The sequence below is a fragment of the Myotis daubentonii genome, chromosome 2 (genome assembly GCF_963259705.1).
Source record: "Myotis daubentonii chromosome 2, mMyoDau2.1, whole genome shotgun sequence".
In the NCBI taxonomy this organism is placed as follows: Eukaryota; Metazoa; Chordata; class Mammalia; order Chiroptera; family Vespertilionidae; genus Myotis; species Myotis daubentonii.
In genome coordinates, this window is record NC_081841.1 from 126,972,461 (window position 1) to 126,985,650 (window position 13,190).

The 13,190-nt window shown below is 42.1% G+C and overlaps 1 protein-coding gene and 1 pseudogene across 1 annotated transcript in view; one reads left to right on the forward strand and one right to left on the reverse strand.

Moving 5' to 3' along the window:
- The first annotated feature begins 889 nt into the window (after positions 1-889).
- The window catches only part of NUDT15 (nudix hydrolase 15), a 31,150-nt gene continuing 18,849 nt past the window's right edge, over positions 890-13,190 (forward strand). Inside the window, exon 1 of the mRNA XM_059684498.1 lies at positions 890-1,090. Within this exon, the coding sequence (XP_059540481.1) occupies positions 933-1,090 (158 nt within the window). The 5' untranslated portion in view covers positions 890-932. The remainder of the gene's footprint in view (positions 1,091-13,190) is intronic.
- On the reverse strand, positions 5,144-5,911 carry LOC132226317 (diphosphoinositol polyphosphate phosphohydrolase 2-like; annotated as a pseudogene).

The following is a 13,190-nucleotide window of genomic DNA, read 5'->3' on the forward strand; positions in this document are numbered from 1 at the left end:
TTGCCATTTTTTTTTTTGGTGCCATTTGACCTTGTTAAATTCTGTGCACATTACTTTGGTAGAAGTAAAACAATTTATGATAATTTTTATTTATTTATCTTTTTAAAATATATTTCTTTATTGATTTCAGAGAGGAAGGGAGAAGGAAAGAGAGATAGAAACATCAATGATGAGAGAGAATCATTGATCGGCTGCCTCCTGTAACACCCCCTACTGGGGATCGAGCCCACAACCCAGGCATGCGCCCTTGGCCGGAATCGAACCTGGGACCCATCGGTCCGCAGGCTGACGCTCTATCCACTGAGCCAAGCCGGCTAGGGCTATGATAATTTTAAAAAAATTAACACTCCCCATAAAGAGAGAGAATTTTAGTTTGTTTTAATTATAACCCTGATTCAACTGGGATTTTGTGTTGGTCAAAGGTAGGTAACTGGAAGTGTCTGTTTTTTTCTCCCAAATAGGTTACAAACTCCCAGAACAACTTATTGTTTAGTCCTATTTCCCCCCATGATTTGAGATATTTTTATTTATATTAGAGTGTTTCTACTTTATGTGCCTTGCCCTGGTACCACACTGATTTGAACTAGAGTGAGAATGAGTTTACTGTGTGAAGATTGAAGAAAAAAGAATAGGATGTGCAAAGGTACAGTTCTATAAAAGCAGGTGCCTGGGAAATGCATCGATTGGAGGACTGAGAGTAAAGCATGTTGAAAGCGCAAAAGAAAGTGTCATTAGTAAAAACGAAGACCTGCACAGTCCTTTTGAGAGCAACTGCTGTGCTTCACAAGCTGTAACCCCCGGTGACCAGACACGGAGCCTGACGGGGGGGGGGGGGCGACGGGGCGTGGCGCGCAGCCGGCGCAGGACGGGATTGGTGCGGCCCTGGGGGCGGGGCGAGCGTCAGTAGGAGGGGCTCGCGGTCCTCCTGCGCCATGCCGGCCGGCGCCGAGCTGCGAGCCCACCGGCCTGGAGTCGGGGTGGGCGTAGTGGTGACTAGCTGCAGGCACCCTCGCTGTGTCCTCCTGGGAAAGAGGAAGGGGTCATTTGGCGCTGGGAGTTTCCAACTTCCCGGGGGTCATTTGGAGTTCGGGTAAGCGGCCACCTGGGCGGCCGGGGGAGGCGGGACGCGCCCGAGAGGACCAGCCGGTTCTCTGTGCCGCGCTGCGTCCTTTGTCGCGCATGCACCCTTTGCTTTTCTCGGAGCTCGCGAGCGCCGGCCGACAGGGGACGCGGAGCTGGGTAAGGGGGAGAAAGGAGGTCCTCGCCGAGTGCCTTCATCTCCGTGCCGGCTTACTGGTTGGTTTGTGAGATGTGTTTTTCTTAGTGCTTCCACAGAAAAGAAACGAAAACGGTGTTTATAAACCTCGAGCAGGCCCGCGTTGCCAGTTAAGACATTTGCGCTGTTTACCGGTAATTTAAACGTACGCAGATATATTGTCCAGTTGCGGACCAGTGAAACTTTCTGAGTCTCAGTTTCCCCATCTTTAAAATGCAGAAGGACAACGAAGTACTCTTGAAAGTCCCTCTTTGCTTTGGCGTTCTGTTTTTTTGTTTTTTTTAAAAAAATATATTTTATTGATTTTTTTACAGAGAGGAAAGAGAGGAATAGAGAGTTAGAAACATCAATGAGAGAGAAACATTGATCAGCTGCCTCCTGCACACTCCCTACTGGGGTTGTGCCCACAGCCAAATACATGCCCTTGACCGGAATCGAACCTGGGACTATTAAGTCCGCAGGCCGAGGCTCTATCCACTGAGCCAAACCAGTTAGGGCTGCTTTGGCGTTCTGTGATTTGTTGTTATATCAGACAAAGATGGGCAGTTTAGAGGCAATTCAAAGGTTAATAAAATTTTCAAATCTCTAACGCTGACCCATGGTATGTTGAAGAATATGGGTCCACCTATTTCTTTATTGTTGAAAGTATTACATATGTCCTCCTTTTTCCCCCATTGACCCATTCTAACTGCCCCCCGCCCCCACCCTAGGCCTTCACCACCCTGTTGTTTGTGTCCATGGATTATGCATATATGCATATAAGTTCTTTGGTTAATTCCCCCCCCCCCTTTCCCTCTGAGATTCTGCTGTCCGTTGTTGTCCATGTTTCTAATTCCCTTGGATCTATTTTGTTCATCAGTTTATTTTGTTCATTAAATATGAGTGATATCATGTGATACTCGTCTTTCTCTGACTAGCTTATTTCTCTTAGCATAATACTCTCCAGGTCCCTCCAATCCTGTCTCAAAGGATAAAAGATCCTTCTTTTTTACAGCTGCAGAGTAAACCATGGTGTAAATGTGCCACAGCTTCTGGTCCACTCATTTACTGATGGGCACTTGGGCTATTTCCAGATCTTAGCTATTGTAAATTGCTCTGCTATGAACATAGGGGTACATATATTTTTTCTGTTGGTGTTTCAGGTTTCTTAGGATATATTCCTAGAAGTGGGATCACTGGGTCAAATGGCAGTTTCATTTTTAATTTTTTGAGAAACTCCGTACTATTTTCCATAATGGCTGCACCAGTCTGCATTCCCACCAGCAGTGTAGTAGGGTTCCCTTTCTCCACATCCTTGCCAGCACTTGTCATTTGTTGATTTGTTGATGGTAGCCATTCTGACAGGTGTGAGGTGATACTTCATTGTCATTTTAATTTGCATCTCTCAGATGATCAGTGACTTTGAGCATTTTTTTGTATGACCTCGTTGGAGAAGTGTCTATTCAGATCTTTTGCCCATCTTTTAATTGGATTGTTTGTCTTCCTTTTGTTAAGTTGTATGAGTACCTTATATATTTTGGATAATAACCCTTTGTTAGATGTACCATTGGCAAATATGTTCTCCCATACAGTGGGCTCCCTTTTCATTTTGTTGATGGTTTCTTTTGCTGTGCAGAAGCTTTTAATTTTGATGTCATCCCATTTGTTTATTTTCTCCTTACTTTTCCTTTGCCCCTAGGAGATGTGTGGGTAAACATATTGCTATGAGAGATGTCTGAGATTTTGCTGCCTATGGTTTCTTCTAGGATTTTTATGGTTTCATGACTTTAAGTCTTTTATCCATTTTGAGTTTATTCTTGTGTATGGTGTAAGTTGGTGTTCTACTTTCATTTTTGTTGCATGTATCTGTCCAATTTTCTCAGTGCCATTTATTGAAGAGACTGTCTTGACTCCATTGTATGTTCTTGCCTCCTTTGTCAAATATTAATTGAGTATAATGGCTTGGGTTGATTTCTGGGGTCTTTGTTCTGTTCTATTGATCTATATACCTGTTCTTGTGCCAGTACCAGATTGTTTTGATTACAGTGGATTTGTAGTATAACTTGATATCTGGTATTGTGATCCGTCCAACTCTTCTTTCTCAAGATTGCTGTGGCTATTCGGGGACTTTTTTGGTTCTGTAGAAATTTTTTGGAGTATTCTAGTTCTGGTATTTTGATAGGGATTGCATTGAATCTGTAGATTGCTTTGGGTATAGTATGGACATTTTAAAGATGTTAATTCTACCAATCCATGAACACACTATGTTCTTCTACTTGCTTATGTCTTCCTCTATCTCTTTTTTCAACATCCTGTAGTTTTTTGAGTACAAGACTTTTACCTCCTTGGTTAAGTTTATTCCTAAGTGTTTTGTTATTGTTGCAGTGGTAAATGGGATTGTTTGTTGAGTTTCTCTTTCTGAGAATTCATTATTGGTATATAAAAATGCCATCCATTTCTGAGTGTTAATTTTATATCCTGCTACATCGCCAAATTCCTTTTTTAAAGCTAGTATTTTTTGTGTGTGGAGTCTTTAGGGTTTTCTATATACAATATGTCATCCGCGAATAATGAGAGTTTTACTTTCTCCTTACCAATTTGGATGCCTTTTATTTCTTCTTCTTATCTGATCTTTGTGGCTAGGACTTTCAGGGGAAAGTGGGCATCCCAGTCTTGTTCCTGTTCTTAGGGGAAATGGTTTTAGTGTTTGCCCATTGACTATGACGTTGGCTGTAGATTTGTCATATACGGCCTTTATTATGTTGAGATATGATTCTCTAGTCCCACTTTGCTGAGAGTTTTTATCAAAAACTAGAGGCCCAGTGCACAAATTTGTGCACAGGTGGGGTCCGGCTGGCCTGCTCCAATCAGGGCTGATGGGGCCAGGCCAGCGGGGGGAGGGGCCGCAGGCAGTTGGCTGGCCGGCCCTGCTTCCTGGTTGAATTCCAGGTCGAGGGGACAATTTGCATATTAGCCTTTTATTATATAGAATGGGTGTTGGATTTTGTCAAATGCTTTTTCTGTGTTTACTGTTATGATCATGTGATTTTGGTCTTTCAATCTGTTTATGTGATGTATCACGTTTATTGATTTGCAGAATATTATACCAGCCTTGCATCCCTAGAATAAATCCCACTTGGTTGTGGTGTATACTCTTTCTAATATATTTCTAGACCTGATTTGATCATAATTTGTTGAGGATTTTAGCATCTGTGTTCATTGGGGATATGGGCTTGTAGTTATCTTTGTAGTGTCTTTATCTGGTTTTGGAATTAGGATAATGTTGGCCTCATAAAAAGAGCTTGGGAGTGTTCCTCTTCTTGGATATTTTGGAATAGTGTGAGAAAGATAGGTGTTAGTTATTTTTTGAAGCTTTGGTAAAACTCTCCTGTGAAGTTAGGACCAGAGCTTTTGTTTGCTGGGAGTTGTTTTTTTATTATTATTATTACTACTGCTTCTATTTATCAGTTGTTATTGGCCTATTCAGGTTTTCTGATTCAGTTTTGGGAGATTGTATTTTTTTATTTATTTATTTTTTAGGAACTTGTCCATTTCGTTCACATTGTCCAGCTTGTTGGCATATAGTTGTTTACAGCATTTTCTTACAGTCTTTGTATTTCTGTGGTATCAGTTGTTACTTCTCTGCTTTCGTCTCTGATCTTATTTATTTGGGTCCTCTTTCTTTGTTTTTTTTTTTTACTATGAAAAAGTTTTCCTATAACATCAAGAATTATTTTTGTAAATTTCCACAACAGAAGGATTTGTTGAATACATTAATGCTGTGAATGAGAAAACAATTTGGGGGTAAAACCCACAAGTAAGGTGATCTGACAGAAACTACAGACTGACATCAAATGGACAAAAAACTGAAAAAAATGACAACCAAAATAACACGGAGGGTGGGATGGGGTCGGGGGCACAGTTAAGGCATCTAAAAAACACTCCACATGGCTTTGGCTTATTAAAATATTTTACACTATTAAAAAAAAGATTCAAAAGCATCTGGAAAACATGCAAATTGTTTGAAAACCTTGTATTGCAAATTCAGACAGTTTGCAAGCATCATTCAGATGTTTGCCAAGGAAAATAAAGAAGCCTCTCCCATGAGATTGCACATGGTGGAAGATGACCTCCCATTCTATCTTATAGTAGATGGCAAGCCAGAGGTCTGTGCAGCAGTTACAAACAAGGTGTTATTATCTGGGAGAGAAGAGACTGTGGAATTTCCATTGGATGGAGAACAGCCCGGCTTTAGTTTTTCCAGATACTCTGCATGCACAGGCTGATGACATTGGAGAATTTTGATGGCATCTGCTACTTTGAACCACTCTCTCTTCTTTCCTATATTAACAGAATCTTCCCAATCTTCTAATATTTCAGTGACAATAAGAACATAGACATATGTTCTGTGCTTTTGATCTTGGTTCTCTAATATGCCCAGGAGTCTGCTCAATTTTCCTTTGACTCCAGCCTCTTTATAAACCTCCCTCATCACAGCACTGCCAGGCTCCTCCTCGCCCATTTGTCTGGGTACCAACTACTGCTCACCAATAACACCTTGTCCTCCTGCTTGGTCCAGAAGCACAGGCCAGATGCCCACTTCTTGAAGCCCTTGTGGTTGTAGGTCCGTGTCTGGTTGAGCTTGAACTTCATCATAGAGGTGAGCTCTGGTGGCCGATTCTCCTCCAGACACCGCCACCCCCCCGGGAAGTAGGACCCAGGCGAGTCGGGTGCAGGGTTGTCGGGAGGTGAGGCAGTGGCGCGGGGTGGGCAGCGAGGCCGGTCAGTCCTGGAACCGGCAGCCGCTCCGACATGGGGCAAGGCAAGAGCATGGGTCACTGGAGCCCGGGTACTGTGGAGGAAGCGCTACCTCTGCTCCGGCATCCGCCGCTCTCCATAGAGCCTGCTGCCTGCTCGCTTCTGCTCCCTCCTGTTGCCACCGTGGCAGCTGCTGCTGCCACGGGAAGAGGCTCGAGGATCACACCACAAGGAGACAGTTGTGGAGACTCGCTAGGACTCTCTCTTTGTTTCTTGATGAGTCTGGCTAATGGTTCATAAATCTTGTTTATCTTTTCAAAGAACCAGCTCTTGGTTTCATTGATTTTTTTAGATTGTATTTTTAGCCTCTATGTCATTTATTTCTGCTCTAATATTTATTTTCTTCTATCTACTTACTCGGTGCTTTTCTTGTTGTTCTCTTTCTAATTCTTTAAGTTGTGATTTATTATTAACTAGAGGCCTGCACGAAAATTTGTGCACTTCGGGGGTGGAGGGCCGGTCCCTCAGCCCGGCCTGCGCCCTCTCACAGTCTAGGACCCCTTGGGGGATGTACGACTGATAGCTTAGGCCCACTTCCTGGGGGGATCGGGCCTAAGCCGGCAGTCAGATATCCCTCTGGCAGCTGGGAGCCCTCAGGGGATGTCCAACATCCTTAGTGCTGCCACAGAGGTGGGAGAGGCTCCCACCACCGCTGCTGCGCTGGCCAGCCATGAGCCAGCTTCTGGCTGAGCAGCGCTCCCCCTGTGGAAGTGCACTGACCACCAGGGGGCAGCTCCTGCATTGAGCATCTGCCCCTTGGTGGTCAGTGCGTGTCATAGTGACGGGTCGTTCCCAGTCATTCCCGGTTTTGCCATTAGTGTCAATTTGCATATTACCCTTTTATTATAAAGGATTTGTCTTGTTTCTTGAGGTAGGCCTGTAGTGCTATGAATTTCCCTTTAGGACTGCTTTCACCGTGTCCCATAGATTTTGTGTGCTCATTTTAATTTGTTTCCAGGAAGTTTTTGGTTTCTTTCTTGATCTCTTGGGTAAACCATTTATTGATTAATAACATGCTATTTAGCCTACATGTGTTTGAATGTTTTTGGGTGTAATTGTTTTAGTTGATTTCTAATTTTATTCCATTGTGATCTGAGAAGATGATTGATATGATTTAAATTTTCTTGAACTTGTAGAGACTTGTTTTGTGCCCTAACATGTATGTGGTCTGTCTTTGAGAATGACCCATGTGCACTCTAGAAGAATGTATATTTCATACCTTTGGGTGGAATGGTCTATAAATGTCAATTAAATCCATCTAATCCAGTGTAACATTTACAGTCACTGTTTCCTTGTTTTTTTGGTTTTTTAAAAAAAATATATTTTATTGAGTTTTTACAGAGAGGAAAGGAGAGAGATAGAGAGTTAGAAACATCGATGAGAGAGAAACATCGAACAGCTGCCTCCTGCACACTCCCCACTGGGGATGTGCCCGCAACCAAGGTACATGCCCTTGACCGGAATCGAACCTGGGACCTTTCAGTCTGCAGGCCGACGCTCTATCCACTGAGCCAAACCGGTTTCGGCCACTGTTTCCTTGTTAATTTTTTGTCTAGAAGATCTATCCAGTGAAGTCAGGGGGGTGTTAAAGTGCCGGGAGCCGGTCCATGCTTGCTGTTTCAAAGGACCTGGCATATATGGCATACTGTTCTTAAAATGTTTTGCTCACCTTCTTGGCACTATGTGTTTTAACCAAGGTCTCCTCTCTGAGAAAGGTTGTTTCCCCAGGTAGGGATTTTCCCCTGAAGTTAGGGAGGGAATAAAACCCCTCAACTAAGTGCCAGGCGGGTAATTAATCACTTTAACTAAGAACAATCATGCTTAAGCTACATAATCTTTACTCCCTGGAATGGAGATAAGAAACGCCCTAACCTTTGTAATAGAGATTGATAGGATTGAATCAACTGGTATAAATACAGATGTAACAAGACAGAAAGAGACAGAACTTAGGAGACAGAACTTAGAAGACAGCACCTAGAGACGGGGGAGCTTCGCTGGAGAGAGCATGGCAAGGGATCCTGGACGGAAACTGGAGACGGAACCTAGGGACAGAGCCTAGAGACAGAACATGGCAAAAGATCCTGGACTGAACCTGTCTATAGAACATGGCAAGAGAACCTGACTAGAACCTGGTGACTGAACCTGGCTGGAGAACCTGGACAGAACCTGGCTGGAGATCCTAAGCAGAACCTCTCTGGAGATCCAGACCAGAACTTGGCTGGAGATCCTGGCTGGAGATCCTGGCTAGGCTGCTGATCAACTGAACACTGTCTCTGTGTCCTTCCTTCTTTGCCGACTCCGTCTACGCCTTTGGGAACCCCTGGACCCGCTGGGGCAAGCATATGTGTTAAAAGATCAATACAGTCTTATTTCTTTAGACTCAGTATGGCACATCTTCTTAATCTAAAGGTCAATACAGAGTCTTCTTTCTTTGGACTCAGTATGGCACATCTTCTCAATCTAAGTTCTGTACTATCCACCTTCTTACCCTATTTATCCTCTATAGGGGGGTCCAGCGGGTCCAGGGGTTCCCAAAGGCGTAGACGGAGTCGGCGAAGAAGGAAGGACAGGGAGACAGTGTTCAGTTGATCAGCAGCCTAGCCAGGATCTCCAGCCAAGTTCTGGTCTGGATCTCCAGAGAGGTTCTGCTTAGGATCTCCAGCCAGGTTCTGTCCAGGTTCTCCAGCCAGGTTCAGTCACCAGGTTCTAGTCAGGTTCTCTTGCCATGTTCTATAGACAGGTTCAGTCCAGGATCTTTTGCCATGTTCTGTCTCTAGGCTCTGTCCCTAGGTTCCGTCTCCAGTTTCCGTCCAGGATCCCTTGCCATGCTCTCTCCAGCGAAGCTCCCCCGTCTCTAGGTGCTGTCTTCTAAGTTCTGTCTCCTAAGTTCTGTCTCTTTCTGTCTTGTTACATCTGTATTTATACCAGTTGATTCAATCCTATCAATCTCTATTACAAAGGTTAGGGCGTTTCTTATCTCCATTCCAGGGAGTAAAGATTATGTAGCTTAAGCATGATTGTTCTTAGTTAAAGTGATTAATTACCCGCCTGGCACTTAGTTGAGGGGTTTTATTCCCTCCCTAACTTCAGGGGAAAATCCCTACCTGGGGAAACAACCTTTCTCAGAGAGGAGACCTTGGTTAAAACACATAGTGCCAAGAAGGTGAGCAAAACATTTTAAGAACAGTATGCCATATATGCCAGGTCCTTTGAAACAGCAAGCATGGACCGGCTCCCGGCATTAAAGTCCCCTACTATGACTGTATTGCTGTCAATCCCTCCCTTAAACTCCTCTAGTTTTTTTTTTTTTTAAATATACATTTAGGTGTTCCTGTATTGGGTGCAAATATGTTTATCAGGTTTATAAACTCATGTTGCATCGATCCCTTTAATATTATGTAGTGACCTTTGTTGTCTCTTTTGATGGCCTTCATTTTGAAGTCTATTTTGTCTGATATGAGTGTTGCTACTCCAGCTTTTTTTTGTTTCTATTTGCATTGAAGTTTTTTTTCAATCCCTTCACTCTCATCCTGTGTGAGTCTTTTGTTCTGAGTTGGGTCTCTTGTAGATAGCACATAAGTGGGTCACGTATTTGAATCCATTCAGTTATCCTAGGTCTTTTGACTGGAGCACTTAACCCTTTTACATTTAAGGTTATTGTTTGATAGGTACTTATTTATTGCCATTACCTATGTTTCTTTCTCTATTTCTTCTCATTACAGCAATCTCTTTAGAATTTCTTGCAATGCTTGTTTGGTGATTATATACTCCTTTAACCTTTTTTTTTTTTGGTCTGGGAAGCTCTTTATTTCACCATCAGCTTTGAATGATAGTCTTGTTGGATATAGTAATCTTGATTTCAGATCCTTGCTTTTCATTACTTTGAATACATTATGCCATTCCCTTCTGGCCTGTAGAGTTTCTGATGAGAAATCAGGTGACAGTCTTATGGGAACTCCTGTGTAGGTAACAGTTCGCTTTTCTCTTGCTGCCTTTAAGATTCTCTCTTTGTCTTTAATTTTTGGCATTTTAATTATGATGTGTCAGAGCATGGGCCTTTTAGGGTTCTTCTTGCTTGGGACTCTTTGTGCCTCCTGAACTTGTGTGACTTTTTTTCACCAGGTTAGGGAAGTTTTCTGCCATTATTTATTCAAACACGTTTTCTATCCCTTGCTAACTTTCATCTCCTTTTGGTATTCCAATGATGTTAATATTATAATGTTTCAGGTTGTTCCACAGCTCCCTTAAGCTGTCCCCTGTTTTTAAATTTTGTTTTTTTTCTTTTTGGTTTTCTGATTGAGTGATTTTTTCCTCTCCTGTCTTCTAATTCACTGATCCGATCACTGGCTTCCCCTAATCTGCTGTGTATTCCTTCCAATGTGCTCTTTATTAGTGCTGTGTCATTCTTCATAGTTTTTATATCTTTATTCATATTGGTGAGCATCTCTGCCACCATTATTCTGAACACTATGTCTGATAAATTTCTTATCTCCATTTCGTTTAGCTCTTCTTCTGTAAAATTCTCTTGTTCTTTCATTTGGAGTTTCTTTTTGTCTCCCCATTTTGGCTACCTATTAGGTAGATCTGCTACGCCTCCCAATCTCTAGTGCAGAACAACATCAGATGCTGTTTGTGACTGTTTCGAGCTATCAGCAGCCCACAGGTTGTGGCTCCCTCTGTGGGGGCTTGGTGCCTTTGGAAAGAACCACGGTGTGAATCACCATCTGCTTTTCCTAATTTCGTGCCCAGGATTGGATCACACAAATACTTAAAGCCTCCAGAGACCTGCCTCTGCCTGCAGTCACATTGACACTCAGACTTGATTAGCCTCAGGCTATCAACTACAGCAAGCATGTCAAACTCACAGCCCATATGCAACCCACAACAAATATTTTTGTGGCCCAGCCAATATGATAGTATGTAAGAAACGTTTTAATGAAAATTTCGTAACTTAATTTTTACAATAACCTGTTATACATAGTTATTAATAATGAACTACAATGCTCGCTAATGATGATTACTATAATCATGTTGCAATCATTTCCCTTACATGTCTTACATGCAGGCGCACCATTTCTCTTCACTAATACTAGCAGTGAATATTTTAGCAGCCACTTGCCATGTCATTAATCTTGAACTGACTTGTTTGGTGTGTGCAACAGGAAATATTTTGCTTTCGGAGAACAAGAAAAATAGGTTTATTTGCTTTACACTTACTAATTTGTGCAGTTATTCAGGGTCTGGTAAGTTAATGTTCAATAAAAAATATTAATTTTTATTAAAATGTTCTGTTATTTTATGTTAATGATTACTCATTTACTTTAGCCCTTTGTATTCAGCATGTCTCTATAGATATAAACCTACTTTTTATGAAAATAGAAGCTTTTGTTTTTTTGCGGCTCACATAAACTTAAACCTTGTTTATTTGGCCCCTGTTAGCCTTTGAGTTTAACATGCTTGGACTACAGGGTGGAGTGAGAGGTCTTCCAACAGGGTGAGGCAATTGCCTTCCCCTCAGGCAAAAACTGCCTGAATAGCAAAGGTCTGCCTGAGAAAAATCTCTTGTGCAGCATGAGGGAATGGTGAGGGAACAACTCAGCACAGCAGGCTGGGGTGGCTGCTCTCTGAGCTCCAACCCCAGTGCACCAAGTCCTGGCTTTTGCTCACACTGCTCTAGTCCATTCTGCTCCCTTTGCCGGAGCTTAAGGAGAGTGGCTGCACATGAAATTTTGTGCACTGGCCCTTTAAGACGGTGCCTGCATTTCCAGCCATCTCTTGTTGGCAGACAGCAGTCCTGCTCCTTTTCACAGCCAGATGTTAAGTGGGCACCTTTCTCACTCTGGTGCTCTGGGCTGGGGAGCCCAGCTTGGGGATTAGACCCCAGAGCTCTCAGTGGGAACCCCCACAGCTGAGATACCCCTCAGGAACTTCAGCTGCTGTCTGTGGGAGTCCAGCCAGCCCTTTCACACCTCTGCCCTTCCTACCAGTCTCTATGTGGTCTTCACTTTCCATCTTTGATTTTCAGGGTCTCTCCAGCTAGTCTTCAGTTGATTTTTCAGGGTAGTTTTTCCTGTAATTTAATTGTATTTCCAGTTTGGCCCTGGGAGAGTGTTAGTGTAGCTTCCACTTACTCCGCCAACATTTTAGAATCCTCTGGTTCACCTATTTTTTTATAAAATGGTAGAAGTAGGGAAATTATCCTAGTGCTTTTTTCTTTTTTTTTTTTTTTTTGAGAAATTTTATGAGTTTATTTGAGCCAAACATGATATTTGCTGGAGAGCAAGATCTCAAATGCTCTGATCCTAGTGCCTTTTAACAGACTTTGTTCTTTATAAACTGTGGAATTCTTATGATCTTTACCATGTGGAATTTTTTAATGGTCTTCAGAATTTAAAGAGCATCTGTAAGTTTATAATTTTCAGGGAATTAAGGTAGATCATCAGTTAATAAATAATAAAATTTCTAGATTAAGAAGCAAGTTGCCCAGAAGGCATACCATATAACTTTGTCTAAGCTCTACTTAGAATGTATAATTACTAGAGAAATGGCTAGAGATAGCAATCTTAACAATAACACAAGATAATATTGAAATCTTGACTGAATTATTGACTGATACGAGCCAACATTGGACTGTAATGAGTTTTACTAAGTGCTAGATATCATGCTAAGTTCTTGACATGTATGTTTTTACTTATCTTTATATAACTGGTATACTGAGTGGGCTAAATTTTAGGGGAAAAAACCCCACAGGAAATGGCTTTATTTTCTCCTGTTGTTTTCAAACATAATTTGTCTTTCCTATTTCTGCTGCTTCATGATATTTCCTGTAAATTCTGTTGTTTTCCTGTCTCTTGATTATAAAAATAAATCACATTTTGGCAATTATGATCCACTTTCAAGTATTTATCTCTGATCTATGATGGGGAAAGGAGGTATGAGCCATTGTTTTGCTCTTTTTCATTTACTCCTCACTGTTTCTAATTTCTTTACTTCTACATTGGGGAAGTATATTGGGGAAGGAGGGAAGTGGGCAAACCTTTTAAGGACTGGTGCTGCTGTAATCCATCAATTGGTGCTCTCTGGATGCATTATTCATCTGTGTGCTCTCTTTCTCAGG